This window comes from Cryptomeria japonica, chromosome 5, assembly GCF_030272615.1.
Source record: "Cryptomeria japonica chromosome 5, Sugi_1.0, whole genome shotgun sequence".
Lineage (NCBI taxonomy): Eukaryota > Viridiplantae > Streptophyta > Pinopsida > Cupressales > Cupressaceae > Cryptomeria > Cryptomeria japonica.
This window is the reverse complement of record NC_081409.1, coordinates 77,756,031-77,780,192: the sequence shown is the minus strand read 5'-3', so window position 1 is coordinate 77,780,192 and position 24,162 is coordinate 77,756,031. Positions and strand designations below refer to the sequence as shown.

At 35.0% G+C, this 24,162-nt stretch overlaps 1 protein-coding gene across 2 annotated transcripts in view; it reads right to left on the bottom strand.

Moving 5' to 3' along the window:
* Positions 1–23,355, bottom strand: part of LOC131032688 (uncharacterized) — a 28,446-nt gene extending 5,091 nt beyond the window's left edge. The window contains exons 1-6 of one of the 2 annotated variants that reach the window (XM_057963727.2): positions 22,789–23,355; positions 19,187–19,227; positions 18,893–18,980; positions 17,646–18,644; positions 14,723–15,078; positions 10,185–10,396 (exon numbers count right to left, since the gene is read on the bottom strand). In XM_057963727.2, the coding sequence (XP_057819710.2) occupies positions 10,185–10,396; positions 14,723–15,078; positions 17,646–18,644; positions 18,893–18,980; positions 19,187–19,227; positions 22,789–23,074 (1,982 nt within the window). In that variant the 5' untranslated portion in view covers positions 23,075–23,355. The remainder of the gene's footprint in view (positions 1–10,184; positions 10,397–14,722; positions 15,079–17,645; positions 18,645–18,892; positions 18,981–19,186; positions 19,228–22,788) is intronic. The other variant, XM_057963728.2, reaches the window with a different exon arrangement.
* Positions 23,356–24,162: the final 807 nt, after the last annotated feature.

The window sequence follows — 24,162 nt, the reverse complement described above, 5'->3', positions numbered from 1 at the left end:
AAAAGTTTGCAGAACATGATCAAATTAGGGCAATTGCTAACTTTAATACTGTCGTGGTTTTTTGTTCAAGAACACTTCATTTTTGACAATTGTATATGTAAACTATACTCCACACATTCTAAAGCTAGCAACAATGTTATTTTAATGCAAACCACAGTCCAAAAACTCAGGCAAGTACGTGTAAGCAGGACAAGCCTTGCAAATACTTGCCAAACAAGTGCTGAAAACTCACCAATAACTCACTAGTCCACAAGAAAACCTCAGCCAGTATTTAAAAAAAAAACATTCCACCCATAAAAAAACAATCAAATTAGTCATTTTTTGAATTGTTCTTCTCATGGGTGGCAAATTTTGCAAGGCAGAACAAAATGAAGTGGAGAAAGCTAATAAACAGAAAAAAAAATTACAATCACTAGGGTTCATTGTAGGGAAAAATTTTAAAAATAGGTTGTAAAAATTAAAAAATTCATCAAAAATGCATGGGTTTCTGTTAATTTCAGTCTAGGTTCACCCAAGTTCCTCCAGAACAAACCCATTGGCCAAAAAACACCTCCTAGTTGAATCCCTAATCAGATCAACCAAGAATCTAAATGTTTACAAACCAGACCCAATTATAGGTATGGTAGGGCAAGAAACAGTAACATCGGGGTTTTGTTCAAACTTCTACATTTGTTTTTGTTTTGCTAGAGTTTCATTTCATTTTTCCAAAAACAAAATGGCATCCACAAAGAAGAGATGTGACAGCAAGCCTATGGACCTTACTTGGAAACATGGTACAATAGGTAGAAAGCCAGAAATAGTAGCATGCAACTATTCTGAAAGGCATTTGAGAGGAGGCATAAATAACCTCAAATATCACCGTGCACAAATCAATAGCCAAAAATGTTGTGATATGTAATGCAACCTCTAAGGACATTTGGCTTGAGGTTAATAGTCTACTTTCATGTTATGATTAAAGGAAAAACAAAGAAAAAGACAACAAAGGCATTAACAATTCTCATGAGTTTTATAGAGTCAGAAGGAGATTTAGGGGACTTTTCATCTTGCATTGAGCCGTGAATACAGTTATTTCAAAATCTAAGTAGTACCGATTCGAGCTTTTTCATTTCTGTACCATGGAGAAGATCTCTCTAGCCTATCCCCATTTCCCATAGGCTAAAAGGAAATAGTAACTAATATTATTTTAAGTTGGGTCCAGTAATTTTATATTTAAGGACCAACTTATTAGTAATATTACTATAATTAATTAAAAAAGTGTTTTTAAACCCTTAATTATAAATAGTATTTTTAAATACTTTGGTGAAAAAATTTAGTGGGCCTGTTTTGGAGAGGTTTAAAATGTGGTCCTTGGATTCATCTTGGCATCTTGACTTCATTTGACATTTTCACTTTCCAAAATTCAACCTCGTGTTCAATCTTTGCATGTGAGGATGCAAAACCTTAGCTGTTTGGAGATCTTGGAGGACAAAAGCCCTATTGGATTTTCATTTTCCACATTTGAGGACAAAAACCCTCATCTCCACCTAGGGCATCTTCACAAAGGAGTTGTATTGAAGCTAATTTTGGCAAGTTATCTTCAAGTTTTACATTTGGGCAATTGGATTTGCAAGCAAATTTGGTATTCACTATTTTGGATGGTTTATTTGCTAATTTTCAGGGTGGTGGTTGTTCGCCATCATTTTGTGATAAATTTTGAGCACCATATCAGGGAGGAAATTGATGCTACCACACATTGCTGATTTCAGACCCTATGTTGTTGATCCACCCATCATTTATTGCTGTGCCAGCCATAGAAGGAGTATGTGCAGATTTTATTGGCATTGTTTTGCTGCTTTTATCATCTACTGCCATTTTCAGACTTCAGTTGCTGTTTGCCCATCATTTACTGCAGAATTTGGGAAGGCTATCACCTTGAGGTTTTTGTTTATCGTACTGATTTTGGATGAAGTTAGGAGGTCCATACAGAATCATAACTCGTTGCCATTGACTGCAGTGTGATGTGCCACCTTGCAAAACGTCACACCAAGAATTAATGTTTCTGGTTATGTCAAGTTCCAGTCACTGATATACAATTTCATACTCTAACTGTGGCTATACAGATCTGATTCAGCATTTGGCAAGCCATACAGCAGCTGTACCAGCAGACCAGGGAGTCATACCATCAGCACTTGAACAATTTCCAATCATACAATCATCACATTGTTCAGATCTGCTGTGTATCATCTTGTTAGTGGACATTTTGTCAATTTGAAATTCTGAAAATAGCTTTCTCGTTTGGCATATCAGCATCGTAATTGTTTCAGCTGTTGAAAGCAATCAAAATATATGATCTAGGGTTTCTATGTTAGTACTTTCATGTGCTGGCATGATGTCATCAAGCAATATATCATTCAGTTACACTCTCAATTTGCGTTAAATCTTAGGACATAAGGATTGAAATTATTTTTCAAGCCACTTATTTCATTTTCAGATTGCCGAATTCCATTTTCTTTTAGTTCCAAAAATCAGAAAATTCAAATATCCAGATTAGGGACATTACAGTTTCTCAGCCTAGAGACATAATATTTCCCCCTTTTGAGTTTAAATGATTTTAGTTGTGAGCATGTCTTTTTATGCAACTTAAGTGACAGCCTAGAGACAATATTTCACCCTTTTTAAGTTTAATGACTTAAGAGATACGTACTTTAAGTGATGTTTAATAAACATGTGCCAAAAAGGTCAAGGGGGCGTTGGAAATTAAGAAGCCTATTGGCTTATTTTTTAGGGTTTTATTTGGATCATTTGATTGCATTTGCAATGGATCTATGGCTGAGATTAAATCATTGTTTTGGGAGTCATTATATTACATTTTAGGGTTCTCTTGGAGCTGATTAGTCAGAAGGGTGTGTTTCAGTGGAAGCACTTTGGTCTATGATGCCCTAACACATCATTTCCATATTCTCATCAGGTTTGGAGGCCATTTTTGGAGGTGTGATTCAGAGTTATCAGAATCAGATTTGAACAACCTACAACAAAATTCATGCATATTCTTGAGCATCATTGAAGCTAACATCAGCAAGGAAAAGTGGGACAGTATTCTGAGACCTAGCGTTGGTTTTATGAGGGTTTTGGCAAGGGTGGCTAGGGTTTTGGTGACATTTATAAAGTATTGAAGCATAAATATGCATATTGTTGATCATATTCATCTCAAAAACACTATGTTACCTGGGGACGCGTCCCCGGTATTTTTTTCAGGCGTCCCGGTGACAGGGGACTCCTAGGGGACGTCCCCTTAAATTCTGCATATTGACAATTAATTTTGACAATTAATTCTATAAGCAATTTGACTTTAACTCTCAATTTAACACAAATTTGGCATAAGAACTCTACTAGTTCTTATATATTAAGGTTCTATAATGTATATGTGCATGCTTTATCCATGTTTCCATATGAAAATTTTAAATTTACCTATATATTTTAATTTCTACTATTTTTATATAGCCGTCCCCTCTGCCATCCCCAAAATTGGCAAAAAAAATTACCATCCCAGAAACGCATACCCCCGTCCCCTGCCGTCCCGGTCCCAAAAACTCGGGGTAACATAGCAAAAAAATAAAAAATAAAATAATGAAAGTTATCTCTGAAAATTATGGGCAAATTTAATGTGTTTCTTGAAGTAGTGACTGCATAATGAGAGTTAGCCATTGTTCAAAGGTGGAATTGACAACTCCACCAAAACATCCATGTTGCTACCTACCACTTGAACCCGAGTTTTTCTTGTCTAATTCATTTAGAGCAGCTGAGGTTGTGGATGACCTCAACACATGTATGGTGAGGGTAGTTCCCAATGAAAACTTTAGAGACATCACCCATGATGAGTTGCAGACATATAAGGGCAAGAAGGTAGGGTTATTTCTTTATCTCTATGCATTTGCAAGGGAAAAACTCTACAATTAGATAAATAAATAAAATATATTAGTAAGAATTAAGTTTAAAGTTTAATTTTAATTTCGTTTACCAAGTCTTTTACAAAATTATAAGTGGTGTTGTCGCAGATTTGTGGTGGAATAAATTGAGCGTGAGCACAATTTAAGTGTTTTTGAGGCCATTTACAGAAAGAAGCACAAGAAATTGACTCAAAAATGCTCAAATAATTTTGTTTGTGTGCAAGAAGGTAGAGCGGTAGAAAACACACGGCACCTGACCTTGATGGTATAAATCCAAATTCAAAATGGATTGTTGAGGATGTGGATCGCATGTTTAGTGTTGTTGGTAAATTGATTTGGAGGAGGTAATGAAATGGCAATGGATGTAGCAGAAAATAAGGAAGCAGAAGGCAAGGTGTCAGTTAGAGCTTCTTCACATTCACATCATGAACATATGCCTAAGAATCCTACTGAGGATGATATTGTTTCTTAACAGGAAGCTACAGCACCGCCATCCAAATCAAGGACACGCACAGTCATTTAGGAACTTTAGTCATAAGAAAAATTTGTAGATCATGAATATTGAAATCATACACTTCGTAATTTTTATACATATTCAAACTTGAAGTTGATATGTATTGAATTCAATTTTTAGATCTACAATGTGCGTTGAAATTTAATTTTGATCAATATATGAAGGATATCATTAATATGTTCTTTAAATTCAGTAATATACATGTTTTGAAGAATAATTTACAATTTTATTTGTTTTTTCAGGTTCAGAAAATCTGCTCACGTCATAAGTTTTTGAAAATTTTGGGTCTGCTAAGTTTTTGTCAAGTTTGAGTTTTTAAACTATGATGCGAACCATAGACAAGATGATAAGACAGACAATGTACATGAGAACACCACTGCTTGAAGGAAAAAGGGAAAGGATATAAGATACTCTGAAACATTCCCCATTATATCATTCATCACCTTCAGAAAGTTTAGGGTCAGTGACCTACATAAAAAAAAGCGTCTAAGAAGACAAACTAAAAGAGTGATTGAACTCCTTTTTAAGAGTGTACTTTTGTTTATGTACAACTTGAGTTGGCCTAGTGGTGGAGAACTTGTGCTCTTGAAATAGAGGTCACAAGTTCAAATCCCACAAAGGGGGTAGAGTATGTACACCGTATCGGCTTCGGCCCATTACCTATCAAAAAAAAAAGAGTGTACTTTTGTTCATTATTAGGATGGTTTTAAAATCTTATAGGACAAGGAAAAAAGCGACTTGTGTAGATGTAAAAGTATGGATATAAGAAGCTCTGACAGGATCCACCCTGTCTCCATAATATAATTTCAGAATTTCTATATTAAAATATTTTAAATGAATGACAAATTTAAATCCGTTGTCCTTCTCTGTTGATTTTATATAAATTTGGTTTCCGAAGTACATTATGCATTGTACTCACTGTTAATAGGAAATATACATTAAAAGTCCAAGAGAACATGTTGATGTGTTTTTTAGGCACATGCGAACACAGAATAAAATACCATAAGTATCTTATCCTCTCTTGAATAAAATCTCTCAAATGCTGAAGATTAGCTTAAGGATCATTCGAGAAGATTCCAAGGTTCATGAATGTAGGGTCACTATGTGTGGATAAGCTCATTGGTTGGATGTGATTATGCTGGAATCACAAGGGGACTTACATTAGAATGCCTGAATGTTTGATTTGCTGGAACTAGATCATCTGATATTACAATATGGTGATGCTTTTGATCCTAAACTAGCTCGATTTTGAAAAAAAATGGCAAAAGGAAAGGGTTGAGAGAATCTATTCTAAGGCCTAGAATGTAAGAACATGGATGAATGACTATATGGAATCCTCCCGAGAAAGATCTCACCATCAACTTGAAAAATTTGACACAAGCTCAGTGCAATCTTCTAAGGACATTTCAAGGATGTTCGAATCAATACCATCAAACATTGATCACCATTCAAGTTAATGCATAGGCAATGAGTGTAGAACGATTCAAAGTTAAGCTCATATCATTCCAGTTGACCACACAAGGCGCGCTTAAGGGCAGCAAGAGGCTAGTGGTATGGATTAGGTAGATTCCACATGAATACATTCAACAAATTCCTCCACTCAATCTAATTACATGAAAGTAAATCGAGAAGTAAAGACCAAGCGAGTTGTTGAAGTAACAAATCAAATTCACCATAACTTCAATGAAATCAATTGTTCTCTACAACAAGGTTTGGCAACAATCTTTGCCTTCTCCTAATCTAATTTCTATTCTAATTGCTATTCTTCTATTATTCTATTCTAATCACTATTAGCTAACTATTCTCTATTATTTACCTTTACAAATGACGAGTTTGAGCTTTTATAGAGAGCTCATTTACAATGAATGGGCAGGATTCATTCTCCATCAATGGCCAAGATTTTACAATGGAAACCCTAATTAGGGTTTGTTACAACAAACTCTCCTTAGCCAATGAGAAAATTACATTCCATGAGTGTGGACCAATAGATATTATGGGTAGGTGCCTCGGAGTTCATGCCATCACTAATGAATCAAGTACGTTGAATCAAGACATGTAAAGGTAGACCTTCCTGATTGGTGAGTGGTGATTGGGATGATGATTAGGATGTCACTTCACACTTTGTAGGTTTGATTCTAACTTTGATTAACTCTTCTGAAACTACCTTCTGGAATGCCTTAGATGTCATCTTTGTATCTCTCCTTCGGAATTCCTTCTCTTGTGACTCCCTTCATGTCGTTGATGTTGTAGATCATGTCTTCGCGCAAGTGAATGCTTTTTGTTTGATCCCCTTATTTCCTTCTTCATTTCCTGCAAAACAAACAAGCAAGTATCATATACTCTTGATATACAAACTTAATAAGAGCATATAAAGAGAATTCGCCCTCATGAAGGGACGCTTGAAGTTGCTTTTTGATCATGAAGAGGAGCTCTTGAAGTGTATTCCATCCTTGATGTTCATTAAGTTTCCCTCACCTTAATCTTCTTCATTTTCTTGAACTTCGCTCATACCCTTCAAATTGTGAAGTTATGTTGAGCTTGTGAAGTTCATGAAGTTGAGATTTGCTTGTGTAGGCTTGAAGATGAAGATTGCTCTAGATGGCGTGCACTTGTAACTTGTTTCAATCACCTTGCTTATTCATGAAATCCGCTCCAATCTTCTAAGTCATGAAGTTTACCCTTGTAGAAAATTTGCTCCAAACCTTGAACTTATGAAGTTCGCTCCCATCCTACAACTCATGAAGTAGTAAAATCTCTTCAAACCAGCAGCTCCTGAAGTTCATTTGGCATTGTGTCTACTCAAGGCGATCATCCTTCTCAACTTTGCTCATGTATTGGTGGAATTCACTTCAAAAGGTGGAATCATGAAGTTCGCTCTAAAAGCAAAGTCGTGAAGTTGTTTTATATGTGAATTTCGCTCCAAACACCTTGAACTTGAAGTTCACTCCAAAAGCTTCAAACCTGCAATTCAACTTCGCTCCAATAGATGAAGTGATGAAGTTCACTTGAAGCTTGCAACTGCTGAAGTAGGGAATTTCACTCCTAAGGGTGAACTCATGAAGTTCACTCTAAAGCAGCAACTCATGAAGTTTAGAAATTCATTCAAAATGGTGTGCATTTGAGATTTTCTTTCAATCGCCTTACTTGCTAGGTTTGCTTATCTTTCCAAACATGAACTTCGCTCCCAAGTGGTAACTCATGAAGTTATCTCAAACCTGAAATCCACTCCAAAACAGTAAATCATGAAGTTCGCTCTAACATCCCAACTCATGAAGTAGGCACTCCGCTCCACTATGCAAAGTCATGAAGTTAGGAACTTCGCTCCAAAAGCCTCCAACATGAAGTTCACTCCAAAGGGCTTCAACATGAAGTTCGCCCCAAAGGGCTCCAACATGAAGTTCAAATTTGCTCCAAAACAGCAGTTCATGAAGTAAGGAACTTCGCTCATAAGCTCAAACTCATGAAGCTATCAACTTCACTCCTCTCTTGCAACTCCCAAAGTTATCAACTTCGCTCCAAAATAATGATTCATGAAGTTGTCAACTTCTAATTCATTTCACCTATTTATACCCAACTTCACTCTTAAAATCGCTCCACTTTGCAAGATCATGAACTTCGCTCCTTAACCCAAACTCATGAAGTAGCAAACTTCACTCCAAATCTTAAACTCATGAAGTAGCCAACTTCGCTCCAAAACCTCAACTCGTGAAGTTGGAAGTCCGCTCCAAAACCTAAACTCATGAAGTAGCAAACTTCACTCCAAAACATCAATTCATGAAGTAGCAACTTCGCTCCTCTTGGGCAAGTCATGAAGTTTGTATTTTGCTCCACCTTAGCAATTCATGAAGTAGAGGATTTCGCTCCAATTTGCTCAAACATGAAGTTGTTCCTCTTATGGGCTTCAAGCTTGAAATTCATTTTGATCTCCTTGCATAATCATGGAATTCGCTTCAAATCCCTAACTCATGAAGTAGGAGGTTCGCTCCAACATACAAAGTCGTTAAGTTGTCAAGTGATTTGCTTCAAATTGCCCAAATATGAAGTCTGCTTCAAGTTATAGACTCATGAAGTTGATTCTTGATTTCCTAAACATGAAGTGAGTGTTCATATCCTTCCCCATTCTTACATTTTCACCATGAAAAAGTTCACTCCAAATCCCTCAAGGATGAAGTTCGCTCTGGATCTCTCCATCATAAAGTTTGCTTTGAATCTCCTCACCCCTGAAGTTCACTCCAATCTCCTTAAAGCTGAAGTTCGCTCCAACATGTGAAGTCATGAAGTTGAAACCTAAGATAGACTCAGGGATGGGAGGATTACAAATGATCATTTCATTACACATTCAAATGCTCAAGCTCATTCTTTCACCAATTCTCAAGCAAAAGACTCAGCGAAAATTCGCTCATCAATCATTCAACATGAAGCGGGCAATTTCAATGAGCTTCTTAACTAGACCCTTAATCATCTAACATGGAATGCAAACCTTAAACTCACTCATTTCATCCTTAAACTCACTCATTTCATACTTCACATAGGGCTATTCACTTGACTCCTGGCCATTTTAAGTGCCTATACCTCTCCAATGCAAAGGCTAATAGCAAGAGACTCGACATTACCAACTAAGCAGAAAAAAAGTGGGGGTCCCCATTTGCAATGGGGCGATGTGTAAATACCTCACAACAGAATCCACTTAGAGAAACAATACTTTTAGGGAGAATACATGGAAGAAAGCTCCCTAAGTATGTGCCTGAACTCAAGTAGGTATATGCCAAGAAGATATGTTGGTTAGAAAACAGCAAAAAATTATTCAAATTGGGCACAACCATTAATCCTGACCAACCAACCTACCATCGGTACTGGTCACACAAAAACAGTCAGAAAACATATGTTTTGCAATTATTTATTTGATTATTTCCTTTTTCAATATATCGAACATAACAACTTCCAAGTAGGATAAGTACATAACATAAACAAAGCATATATTATTCTATAAAAAAAAATTTGTCAAAAGAAACATGCATATGAGAAAACTCCATTATGGTGTGAGAAAGTGCTTACTGATCTCTCATCCTGAATGCATTACTTTTCCTGTATGCAGTATGATGTAATCATAGGGGTATCAAATAATAAGAAAATTTCCAATTGGGGAAAGGACGACATGTTTCCTATTAGGCTCACCTTAAAAAATAGATAATACAACAAAAAGAATCATTTCCACATTGTCTTCAGCAGCTGCCTTATCATATTCTAAAAAAATGCATACTTCAATCTCAAAAAGGGCACATTTGTAGTGGATATTTATTTGCAAATTACTTCAGAAGTTTGGAATAATTTGGATCTCTTAAAAAAGATGCACTCTTTCCAAGGAGTCAAATTCCATATAAAAACACTCAAAACAAATTAATTGACACGTTATGGTTATAATGTCCTTTTCAAGTATGATAGTTTGCTTGCTAGCTAGCTAGCTCATGAAAGTAAAAAGACGCACTCTTTCCAAGTTGTTAAATTCCATATAAATACACAAAAAAAAAAATTAATTGACATGTTTGCTTATAATATCCTTTTTAAGTATGATAGTTTGCTTGCTAGCTAGCTAGCTCATGAAAGTAAAAACAAGATACTGAAAATAGAGAACAATCATTTTTTGCTGTGGAAAAGCCTTTAGTTCACCAAGAGAAAGTACACAAACACTGCAAGCTAGTTGTCAGTATTGTCTTGCATAGAAATATGTCTTCTTTTCATGTTACCTGGCAGATGGAAAAAGACGATGAGTCAAGAACTTTGGCACCTTCCCACTCCGACGCATATCTGTAAATGGTAAATTTCTAACAACAACAATCTTCCATAAGCCTATATACCCTTTGTCATCAGGATGTCGCCCCTCTGCAGACATTGTATTCAATGTTCTCTCATCAATAAACATTACAAAACACACATTCTTCTTGGATGACTGTGTAACCTGTATCAATGCAAACATTAACAATTAAATGTGAGTACAAGATGGAAAGCCAATCATTTGGCAAAAGTGGTACTACGGAAATATCTCAAATTTGTGTCTTTTTCATAGTAGGATGTTGGAACCTACACATTTAGCCTACATGTTACTACTTTTTCAGAGAAAATACCAACAAGCATATCTATCTTTAGAAAAATCTATGTAAAACACGCCGAGAAATATCATAAGAGACTGCTATTTTTCTTGTATTTTTATTTATTTACGTTGTTCTTTCTTTATTTATTTTATTTTTTATTGCAAGGATTATTTTTATTATTATAATAAAAAATACTTATTATGTAAATAGACAATAAAATAGTAAATAGTTATATACTTAAGTAAATAAAAATATAAATTAATAAGTACTAATTTCTAAATAAATAAAAAAATACTGCATAAAAAGTAAAGTTGTTTTATTTTTTCATATGAAAAATATCATTTTTAATATTTATCTAACAAATTTACATAACAAATTATAAGCATTGAAATGATATTTATATTTTACTTTTACTTTTATGAGATGTTTATGTTAAAAGAAGAGTTATTTTATTTACTTTAAAGTTGTTTTATTTAACTTTATTTACTTAATAGCTATTTTATGATTTTAGTTTTCATTTTTTATTTTTGTATGTCACTTCTTTAATAGTTTTTGTTAACATGCTCACACCATTACATCTCACCCCTTGCTGCCACTGTAGTTATGCCTCTTGGCATAATTGTTCTTGCATAAATGACTTATGATCTTCAACATGGCCACAAGTGTACGTGTACTAATTGTGATAGCTGCGAATTTGTACCAATGGTTGATATATATATCAGGAAATCTAACTAAAAGATAGTTATGACCACAAGATTCAATGTTGTTGATTTTGCTCCAAGTCTGAAAGTTGAGTGCATGAAAGTTATCTGTGGAAATTTTATTGTGTCAAGTTCTGTAAGGAAAACATATTACTCATCATCACCCAGCCTCATGTTCACCATAGTCATTCAGTAAATCCTTGTATTGAAGGTGCAAGAGGAATAGTGGAAATTATTAATAAAACGGAAGCATAATCACCTCTAATTTAATCTAAAGCAATAGATTCTATGTGAATACACAATGTATTTTGAAAAACAATAGTACTAGTGTTTGGTTACTTGGCACAACAATTGGCATAGATCATAGTACCAAGAAACACACTGGTAATGGTACAAACTACAAAGGATGGGAAGGGGTACCAATATACCCAGAATTCAAAACAAAGGGAAATGGGCACTTGGAGATGACAAATATTGTTCTAAAAAAAAACTATTTCTTTAAAGTACACAATGGCTATAAAACCTCAAAAAAATATAAAATCCTTAAAATTAAAAACTAACATTTTTAAGTACTGAAATAAATGTCAATGAAAACAAAGATCAATTATATTGATGTTTGATAGTCACCATCATGACATAAAGAGTTAAATTTTAAATATTTATCACCTAGAGGCAGCACATGAGAAACAGTATGGGAATGTCATTATCTAAAAACCAGTTTTCCCAGGCGTTGGGGACGGGGGGACGCAGGGACGCGTTTCCGGGAAAGGGGACCAAGGGCCTAAGTTTGGGGACGGCGAGGGAACGGCGGGGGGGGTGGCGGGGTGGTGGTGCTGATATAGTTATACATATACATATAGTACTTGAAAAACTAGTTTTGAAAAGATGTATGACAGTATTACAGTATAAGAATTACATTTTCAAATGAGACTATAGGAAATTTGAAATACTAAATCTAAATACCAATTACCAAGATTTCTAAGTTGTGTTGTTATATGGAGCCTAATCAAACTCAGAGGTTAGATTTTCCCTACTTCTATCGGCACAGTTTCCCCCTATATTTTTCAACGGGGGTTTGGGGGCAGCTTCAAAAAATTGAAACTGTTTCAATATAACATGTGGTGTCTGTAAATGCATTTTATGTGATTCTTCTTTACTCATTTTATGCAATAGAGATTTTCTCTTGTAAATCCATTGTTTTGTATAGTTGAATAGCTTTCTCTATCTAGCTATACTTTTTACTTATTAGCTATCAATAATTGGGACTTATGTCCAACTGTGAATTATCACTGGATTGGTATGATGTTACCTGTAAGATCGCCTGACTAATGGAATTAGAAAGTAGTTGTATTGTGATCAATGGTCAAGGGGTGTTATTTTTCTATTGGCCCACGTCCAATTAGAGTTACCCCTTAACCCCCAAAAAACTTAAAAAGTCACTTGTTTTTTAAATTTTAATTTTAAACATTGCATATACGTGGGGGCGACAGGAGACGTTTGGGCGTCTCCCCGTCCCTTGAGAGACGTCTGCACGTCTCTTGAAGGACGGGGAGACGCCCAAACGTCTCCCAAGGAGACGTGGAGGCGTCTCCATGTATCTCTGGGAGACGCGGAGATGTCTCCCCATCTCCGGCGGTGCTTGGGTGGCGGTGGCAAGACTCATTATGTCCGTCCTAAAAATTTCCTGGGAATGAAGACAGCAATTACAAGACGCTTCTTAGAAGACCCATGCCATTTCTTGGATTACCCACAGCAAGGATCAGATAAAAGACTGAAAAAAAAAATTACCTAAATGAATTATAAAACTATGATATTTTGAATCAAGTAGCTTTTTTTATTCTTCTCTACTTTAATGCTGCTTATGTGCAGCATTTATATTATTTTTCATTTTCTTTATACTATTTGTTCTTTTTGAAACAATCACCCAAAAAACTGTACACAGGGCCCCAAAAAAAAATTGGCATTTCATGTAACTTAGCTACCAGAAATCATCAAATCAACCAAACCCAAGAAATTGATAAGTGATTAAATTGTGCAACAATGTTTAAAAAACATGTGACAAGCAGAGTAGTCAGTTAATGTAGTCAGTTCAACAATTTTCATTAAACACTAATGTCTAAATACATGGAGCAGATCATTCAAGGCTAATCAAAAGAATTGAACATCTCAGAAGAAAAACAATTCAACATTAAAAGAGACCATAAAATCAAATAATGCAGGGTTTACTTCTTAATGCCAAAAACTGTTATCACAAAATCTATGTTTCTGGGTTCTTCTAGTTAGCCGTGTGCAATCCTGAAATGTAGTTTTGGTTCGGTACAGGTCCAAAACTCACCAAAGGTCTGACCTGGGCACCTTGAACCCACAGTTAATCCATCTAATACAAAAAAACAGTTCTGGTTCTAATACAGGTCCAGGACAGCCCTAGGTTCACCCAGTGTCCAGCATGGACATCAGATTGTGGGCAGACCCACAGGGAACCATCATTAAAAATTGATCCTCCATCAACCTTTTCATCACCACAACCGTCTCTTTTTCCCTAACTGCTTTCTTCTCAATATTCTTATCAAACAGACCTTCACACAATTTGAGCTCCATCAGAATCTACAAACACTCATTTTCATGGAAGTCACGGAATCACAATTTCATGATGGCCATCTACATATTTTAATATGGCAATCTCATTGCAGAGAAACCCTCTGCCAAGGGAGTCATGTAAATATGCTGTGTATATGATATTACAGACCAAAACTTGATCGGTGAATGCTGCTGAACTAGCCTCTGGCAAACTCTTCTGACAAATGGTGGTGTTGGGGAAAAAATGTTAATTTCACTGATATTGAAAGAGCATTAATGCAGGAATTATATTTAACAGAATAAAGTAATATGGGTTCTGCCCCATTAGTATGCTCGCTTGCCTCAAAAGGACTTATCAGTTATTTAAATATACAAAATTACATCAAGACTTATTTAATTAAATACACAGAGATTACATGGCTGCCCAACAAAGAGTACTGGGCACAATTGAAAAGTACAAATGCTTGCTTGGTAAAAGTATGTTGTTTTTAAATACTTTCACCCACAGAAGAAAACCACCTCTCTTTTGAGAATCTACTAAGCATAACCATGTTATAGAGAACCATATTTTATTGGCATTCACTAAATATAGATAGACAGACAGATATATAGATAGACAGAAATAGAGATTTACAGATAAATACACCATACCCAGCTGTACTGAACCTGGGAAAAGAAAATTCAGCACATTGCAAACACAAACTTCGAACCCATACCCAAAACCAAACCCAATATCATGAGTGTAGTAAGCCAGAAATTTTGTTACATTGTATTCTTCAAGTTATAAGCATTTGTTTAGATCCCACCATTAAGAGTAAGGCACAAATCTTTAAAAACGTCAAGGTAGATACTAATAATAAACTGTACAGGAAAACAAAATCATTCTAGTATCAAAATGACAAAAGGTAATCTAACCTTTTTACCAGGCGGTGTCCTTAAGTTATCCGAGTTTCCAAAGATGCAGGACGAAACAGCAATGTGACAAGTATTCAAAAACTGTGCATCCTTTTCAGACAAATCAAATCCAGTACTAGGGGAGCCTTTAGGCCCATTTACAAAGCCACAGTGAATTTTCTGGTCACGAGCATTAAACGAGGCTTCCCTCTCAGCAAGACTTTGATGCCCACCAAATCTTGGCTCCCAAACTTCAACTCCATCTGGTTTCTCTTCATTTTCTACATACTGTAGAGAAAAAATTGCAAATCTTGAGTTCTCTTCTGGTTCTACAAGCTGAGATGTAGAGTTCAAGAATTTTAGCTCGCATGAGACACCTGAAGAAACAAAATTGCTTTAGCAAGGGACAAAATTGATAAAAATGAGAAAAAAACAGGGTCATATTTAGACATCTACGTGCTGCCTACAAAAGATGTAACTTGTACGCAAGGAAAACTCCCATGCTACCCTCTAAAAGTCTAGGTCAAATAACATTTTCTTATAGCATTTTTTTCTCAATATATAGGTCAAATCGATTGAAGATGTAAAAATGAAAAAACCAACCTTAAGGAAAGCTTAAAAAATCACATTACAAGTACCTTAAACCAACCTTTTTAGTACTTAGACATAACACCTCTACACTTCGCAAATAAGGTGCCATTTTTATGAAATTGCATAAATTTTCTAGAGGAATCTAAATATGGTATCATATGTAAGATAGCTGTCTTAACTTTTTTTGAGCCTGCAACCAAACTACATTTTATGCTACTAGCAGACCAACTATAAATGATTGTTTATCCAATAATTTATGGATCAGGCATACAAAAAGCACATGGAAGGATTGGACGAAGTAAGAGATGAAGCTTTGGAGAGACATGAATAACTACCCATGAGCTGTCTATTCATTACACCTACATATAAGAAGTTTCCTGTATTCATGTATATGCATATTCATCTCTGATTTTCCTATATGGTATCAAAATACCTGATTATAGTGAAATATTTATGCTTAGATTCTGTACATTTTCAGTCAATCTGCAAATTTGAAAAATATTTCTGGTTCACATTCTGCAGCATGGCAATGGAATCATAAGTTTTGACAGCAGCAAGTAAAGACTTACTGTTTTGGATTTAAATAACTATAAGCATCAGTACCATGTTGTAATATCCTGTGAGAGAATGATAAACATAAGACAGTTGGGGTTATGCTTGCGTGTATTTCAAAAAGCATATACACAGTAAAAGCTTTGCCAATCAATATAGACCTTATAAAGGGTGAAAAAACAAGAATGTTTGCTTAGATTAGAGGTGTTTGTAGACTTTGTGAGTCCCCTTGTGTCATAAACATTCCCCAATGTAGCTGAGTTAAAGGTCACAAAGAAATGGCCAGTCATGGAAACGATGAAAATTGAGTACTAAAAACTCGTCCAAAGTGAAAAATTCTACAAAAATAAATATATCTAAACAATAATACATTGGAAATCCTTCCATTGTGTATGTTGTTCCAAAATATCAAGAAATATCCTCAAGGATGCCATTTAAAGTTCCAACAAATTTGGAGGTACACCAAAGATGATTCCATTAGAAACTTAGTAGTATCCAATGGAAAATATAATCCTCGTATTGAGTATTCATTCTTTATTGATGGGTTTGCTCAGGCTCAATCACAGGGGAAATGTTATGTCCCACGGCTTTAGATATGTAAAAATTACAGATGAAAACATATTGTAAGCCAGGCTCGGACAACATAAAGTGGCAAAGACCCACTTTTGCCCATGTTCATAGAGAAAACGGTCATGGATGAGAAGTAATTTGTAGGTGGTGGTACCAGTAGTATAGGTCGGAGTGCTCATGAGAGAATGAATTCAATGCTTCGGCAGTGATGGCAGATTTAAAAATAAAATGGCATACAAATGGAAGTTGCCTTTGGAATATTGGAACTAATCTGCAAAAATAAGGAACATAGTTGTGTTCCTCAGATGTGATATAGAAATTGCATGACGTTAATGCCTTCCACGGCATATGTTTGCTTTATTGCAGACTCTATTCACTTAAACTGAACTCATCATGTGAAAAAAAAATTACCCAATAAATCCACTGAAGAAAAATTCACAGAGAACTGCTTTCTTTTTAACAATAATAATGCCTCTAAATATTGGCAGTCCATCTCGTGAATGACATTTCAATATTTGCTACCATTCAGCAGTATATACAGTTATTTTCTACAAAAATACTGGTAATGGGGACTAATCTCAGGTGTGAGAATTTCAGGCCTTTTTCAGACTCTGGTTGTTACCATTATCACCAATTAAGTTAATGTTGCAGCATTATTGAATTTTGAATAATTATTTTTTACCAAAAAACAAAATGCAAAATAAAAACATAAGAGCCTTAGGTAACAATTTTATTACGCAATACATTCTGCTTGAACCAGATAATTTGATAACATTGTCGCTATCTCAAGGATCCTTAAATATTAGAGACATAGCATACAAGAGGAGGTCTATCCTTTTTTAAATTAAATGAACAAGAAAACCAAAGGCTATTTATGTAAAATATGTAGTTATGACCTAGATCTTCCTTATTTACTAATATGAAAAAGAACAAGGCCAACAAGGCGCCCATGTTAATTCCATTTGCAAAAGAAAACGAAAAAGGCCAACAAGATTCACCTGCTTATTTCATTGATCAATGCAGAGAGAGCATTACACAAAATATTGAAAAAATTAAGAAATTATCTAGCTGTGAAACAATGATTGAAATTTCTGGAGACCATTAACCAAATGCAACCGAAGAATCAAAAGTACATATAAATTTTTCAGACTGCAAAGTTACAAACATTCCAATATAATAATCATTTGCAAACATCAAAAACATGAAAAGCATTTTAACTTAAAAAACTTACTTGAATGCTTATGACTTTTAGTTCGTCTTTTTAAGCTTGACTTCTTTTTATCGCTATGAGCTTTCCTAGAAGAACCCTCCAACTGAGGATTAATTATTAAGGTTCCTTTCACTTTGTCTTGATGAAAACCACGTAACAATAGAGTAGATTCCTTTTCAAAATGATTGTCAAGAACTCTATTTTTCCCAACTTGAAGATCTTTTAAGCTCATCTTATTTCCATCTGTGTTCTTATCATTCTCAATTGAATCCTTCCGATCATAATGCCTTGCCTTCTCACTCAGCTTGTCTGCAATCTTTTGAATATCTTGTTCATTGCTGAGAATCTCAGTTTCTTCAGCATGCATATCATCATCATCAAATCCATCATCATACTCATCATCTAAATCAACCTGTTCTTGGGTTGAATCACCGTTCATATTTCTACTCCAACTATGCCTGTTATCAGCTGACACGTCCTTTCTGTCTTTCCCTCCATTGGCAGTTCCAGCTTTGCCAAGCTCCTTGTTTAAGCCATCTGCATTTTTTTCTTTTTCTGTTCTATCAAGATCAAGCTCGTGTTTCAGTGCTGCCTCGTATTTTTCTTCATACAATTTGAGTTCATCTCGCCCTTTTTCATTGTACAATCCTCCATCCCCGAAATCTTGATTAATTGGCATTCTAGTAGACTTGGCATTTTCCTCCTGATGCATTAAATGCTTTACTTCTATCTTTTCATTTTCTTGTTTATCTTTTCTCCCATAACCTATGTTATTCCTCTCTTTGTCCTGACTGATTTCATTTTGTTTAGTATTAGAATCCGCATTTGAGAAATCAGAATCTTCTTCATTGTACTTTTCATCCCTTCTCCTATCATCTCTATCCCAGTATCTGGAGTCCCGGCCTGAACCAGCAGAGCCCTGACCAAAGTGAAGAATTTTGGGATTTTTAATGCTGTCACTGTCAACTGTATCTTCCTTATGTTTTGTCACCCCCTTCTGCTCAGGAATCTCATTACCTCCTATCATAAAGCCAGATATATTTATTCAGTGGAATCATTGTACCAAATCATGTGCTATCAATTAAGTTGAAGTTATGAACCATAGCTCGGGACACAAATAAAACCACTGGAACTATAAACAATATTCAAATTTTAATTATTCTAATGATGTTGATAGAGAGGAAATCAATGTCAACGGTGATAAATAAATCAGCTATAGGTCATACCCTATCTTAAAACACCCTCAGAAAAGGATAAACGAAGCTAACCTGAGCCCAATTTATACTCATTTGTAGATGTCAAAGAACGATCTTGTCCTCTTGAATTCCAGAATGAAAAATGAGATGAATGTGCCTGCTAAGACAATGAAAATTATGCATAATTGCATACTCTGAAAATCACCTTTCAAAGCTATCACAAAATTATACACTTGATACACCTTTCCCTTCTGACTATACTGAAATTATATTCTCTATGGCTCTGAGTACACCCAAGAACTACAGGCCTACAAAGCTGAAACCTCAAAAGAGATAATTAGACAAATTTAAAAAATTTCAAAATACCTGATAATAAAGGTCTCCGGTTTCAGAAGCATGCTCTTCACCTGTAGATTGTGCCAACACAGCTCATCAGAAAGGCATAAAACTGATACTTAGAATGCCAAATAAATAGATTAAAAGTGTTTGCAGAAGGGATATGTAATTTTGAAACTCGGAGCATTAACCCAGGAGAAAACCCCAGAACTGGCATGGCAAAATGTATTTCATGGGGCAGGTAGAAAAAGGAAAACTCAGAATTGAAGAAAACAAAGTTGATAATCGAAGCCCTGGAATAATAATTCAGTTTATGTCTGAATGAGAGGTTGAAGCATACTAGAATCCACAGCTGGATCACAGAATCAAAAGAGCAGCATTTGAGTTGGATAAATGTATAAACCAAATAAATTAAAGGATAAATCTTTCTTCTTTTCACTTGTCAATGTCCGTTTTCTTCTTTTACAACTTTTATCCAAAATATTTGTGTTCCAACTAAGGATGCATGCGCTTCAGTTCTTCAATTATGTGGCTTAAAATTTATTCAGACGTGAAAAACTAAAATAAGGCATAGAGTGAAAGGGATTCAAACCTCTGCAACGAGGAGAATAGTTGCTTCAGAGGAAAGTTAAGAGAAGGAATGATAAAAAATTAATAGAAAATCAATGTTTCAGATCACACTTTGTGACATAATGATGTGTCAAAAGAATTTCAAGGAATTGAAAACCAAACAGTGATCCCAGAAGTACAAAATCAAAAAATTCATACTTTCCCATACTCTAAAATACTAATGAATTTGAGGATAGTAACAAATAATAAAATTAACATTCCAAGCCACAACTCATGGCGGAATGGTAAGTTGAAAAAATTTAAAATGCCTTAGAGTTAAAAACTCACATAGCGATCTCAGATGCCCACTTTAAAACACCCTGAAAACCTAAAAGGCTAAAACACTTAAGAATTTAAGGAAAACTATTCTGAAAATATAAACTGGTTATTTCAGATCAAATTTTGTGATATAATTATGAAATCTAACCTTGATTCAAAGAAGTCATATGGACTGCAGAAACACACGAAATTCATAAATTCTTGAAGGAAATAAAAACAGGCTAGAAATAAATCAAGAAAATCAACAATTTGGATTACTACTTGTGACGTGATGATGAGATGCATCTTCGATTAAAAGTTAAGTCTTATGGACTGTGGAAACAAAATTCAAATCAGACTTGGTGACTCCCACTAAAATAATATTGTAATGTTTTTATAATGGCCATCTTAACTTTAGTCGTTTTGTTTCTTTTTAAAAATTTTCATTCATGTTTCTATTCTCGATCTTTCCATTATGAAAAGATTGTATTGTATTCTCTATTTAAGGAGCCTATCGTCTTCTTTTGTAATTATCAATTTAATCAATAATATTTACATGGTATCAGAGCCAGTTATAACTTTTTGGCAAATTTTTTTTAAATAAAATTTGAGGTTTCATTATCTGGAATTTATTTCCAGAAGTTTTTTTACACCATTTTTTATGAAAAATCGTGGTTTACTCAGACCTAGAGTTTCAAACCTGCCTTTTTTTATAAAATCATGGTGGGTTTTACACAATTTTCTCCTCAAAAATCGTGGCTGTTTTTGAAACTCTCTTTTTCAGATCATGGAGAGTTTTTTAATTTTATTTTTGTAAATCATGTTGGATTTTTCGTTTTTTGTGCAATTTTTTCAGACAAAAATCGTGAGTTATTTCTCCAACGAAGGGTTTTCTAACTTTTTTCACAAAAAATCATGAAAGGTGTTTTTGTTTGGGTTTTTACCATTTTTTCCACAAAAATGAAGGTGTGTGATTTTAGCATCGCATCGAAGGTTTGCCGATTTTTCCACAAAATGGTGGTTTCAATTTTTTGCCATTTATTTTGTCAACAAAAATTGAAGTTTTTTAAGAAGCTGATCTTGATTTCCATGTCTCTGGACAAAGGGAGGGATAGCTTCATTACCCAACATCATGTTGGATGGCAATCAAAAGGATTATGTTATTAAAATAATATTGTTTGGGATCCAAAAGTTTTGCAGAACCAGGGAGGGTCTCAGCAGCAAGCTCATGTTGCAGGGCGTGCTGAAGAGGAGTCAGCTTTCTATGCATTCATGGCCAAATAACCTACAGATTAAGGGAGCATATTAAAATAATATTGTAATGTTTCTATAATGGTCATCTTACCCTTAGTCATTTTGTTTCTTTTTAGAATGTTTTCTATTCTCGATGGTTTCTGTTATGGAAAGATCGTCTTGCATTCTCTATTTAAAGAGCCTATCGTCTCCTTATGTAATTATCCAATTTAATCAATAACATTTACAACTCGGTGATACAATTGGCTGTTCAAACGTTATAAAAAATTCATACCACTTAAAGAATTTAAGGAAAAGAGCTAAGAAAATAAAAGCTGGATACAATTTGGATCATGCTTTGTGATGCAATGATATGACCGCAACCTTGATCTATGAAAGTCTTATGGACTGTAGAGGCTTACAGAGTTTGAAAAGCATTGCTTATCATTTAACAAAACACTAAAGAATTCATAGAAAATACTTCAAAATAAAAATCAGCTATAACTGTTTAAGGATATCAATATTTTGTGATTCGATGATGTGCTGGGCCGTGGAAATGCAATCGAAAATTCAAAACACCGTGAAACCTTGAAACACAATATTTTTTAGAAAACACTAAAGAACATAGATGCTTGCTATAAAAAAAAAACATCAAGGTTTCAGATCATACTTTGCGACACAATGATGTAATTCATTGAACGGCTTTGATTTAAGAAAGTATTGACTGTGGAAATGCAATCAAAAATTTAAAACACCCTGCAAAACCTAAAAACTTGAGAATTTGTGGACACCAATAAAGAAAAAGAAAAAATTGACTATAAAAAAAACAAGAAAAGTACAATTATAGGACACAACCTTGATCTTGAGAATGCTTCATGGACTTCGACGCTTTAAGTGTTTGATGAGCATTGCTTAACACTTAATTTGTGAAAGACTCTTTAAAAGAAGAACTGGATATAAGTAAATTTAAAAACATCTCCACTTTGGATCACAAATTGTGAGGCAATGATGTGAAGTTACCTTGATTTAAGAGAACTTATGAACCGTGGAAGCTTAAAGTCCTTGATTAGCTTTACTTGACACTTAAAACGCTTAAGAAAATAAAATCTCTGTATGTAAATTTAAGAAAACCAAATATTTGGGATCAAAATTTATGACACAATGAAGGGCCACAGCCCTGGTTTTAAAAAACACTTATGGACTGTGGAAACTCGAACATTTGGGATCACACATTGAGACTTAATGATAGGCTGCGACCTTGGTTTAAGAAAAGATGTATGGACTGTGGAAGCTTGAACATTTTAAATCACACTTTATGATGCAATGATAAGCCACAACCTCGGTTCAACAAAAACGTACAGACTTTGAACATTTCGCTTTATGACTCAATTGGGCTGCTGCAACCTTGATTTTAGAAAATCGTACGGACCATGGAACCTTGAAGCATTTGGTTAACATTGCTTAACAATTAATTATAAATAAACAAACAAAAATTTAAAAAGAAAAAGCCGTAGAGTGAAAGGGATTCGAACCTCGGTCACCAGACGGATAATTGCCTCCGAGAAGAGTGATGAAAACAAGAGTGCAAAAAATGACCAGAAAAACGCCAATGGAGCACTGCGAAATCCGCGGCAGGCCAAAGCGGCTGAGCTTCCTGCCACGATGATTTAGCTTATGCCTCAGCGTATTGTTATTATTGTTAACATTACTATTATTATTGCTCGTATAATTTCCTCCATTTGCGTTGGCCCTAAACGCAGAAGCAGACCTCTCCTTATCCACCTGCACAGACCCGTTCCCTTGCCTGTACAGAGCCATACACACTCATTTTACTTATTCTCTGCAACAAGCAGCCATTTTTCCTTGCACTTCTTTCTTTGATCTAGGGTTTCTTTTTCCTCTGGTTCTCCCTGGATTTTACCGGACAAGGGATCGATTCCCCGCGGGCGTGCTCTGTTAAACTGTCTGTCGTCTGGCGTTATGTTCAATTAATTTTTTTTTAAAGAAATTGCCGTGTTTTCTTTATTTGTGATTTAGCGAGCGTCGTGACTCCCGAAGGGAATGAAAACTTGCAGGTATGTGAGGCTTTCTAGACAGGAATTGTGTGGGAGAGGGTTTATTTATTTGCCCACGTCAGCGTCGGCGTAATTGTCAGTGCCTGGCACGTGGTCAGTGTCAGACGCCGACACGTCAGCAAAATGCAACCATATCCACGTCACCAGATTTTTACTTTTTCAATTGCAAAAAGACGCCTGAAGTCGTTATCATAAGCAACTGCTCACTTTCCACGTCAGCAACTCGGCTAATTTATCCTATCAGCTTGGCGGCGTTCCGTCAATAAATTAGTCCAATTTGAGGTGGCCGCCAGCATGCATTTCTTCAACCTCCGCCAAGGAATTTTTCCAATGAGATAAAACTTCTGTGTCTCATCTTTTAAAGACCGTTGAATTCTTCCACCAATAAGCGGCTTTTGGTGGATTTTTTCTGATTATTTATTGTTTTTTTTTTATTGATATGTTAAATTTATAGAGCAAATTATTAGTTACTCTTTTTCAATGAATTGTGAATATATTATTCAATAAAAGATGATACATAGTTTTATTTGAGAGGTCAAATAGTGTTATAGTTTGAAGCATAAAACAATATAGTTATGAAAGGTGGTATGATTCAATAAAGCAATAATAAAGACGAGAGGAGGGGTCTTAGTTATCTAATTTTCTCCATACAACAATGAGGTCTAAAGTATTCATAGAGGTTTCAATTATCATTACCATCTTTATTATCATCTAGTTTATCTTCAATAGCAACTCAAACAAGAGAAATAGTAAGAGACAATCAAAGGAACTTGTCAAAATTCACCCAACCAAAAGTCCACCACTAAAAGCCAAGGGAGAAACAAAATGGCA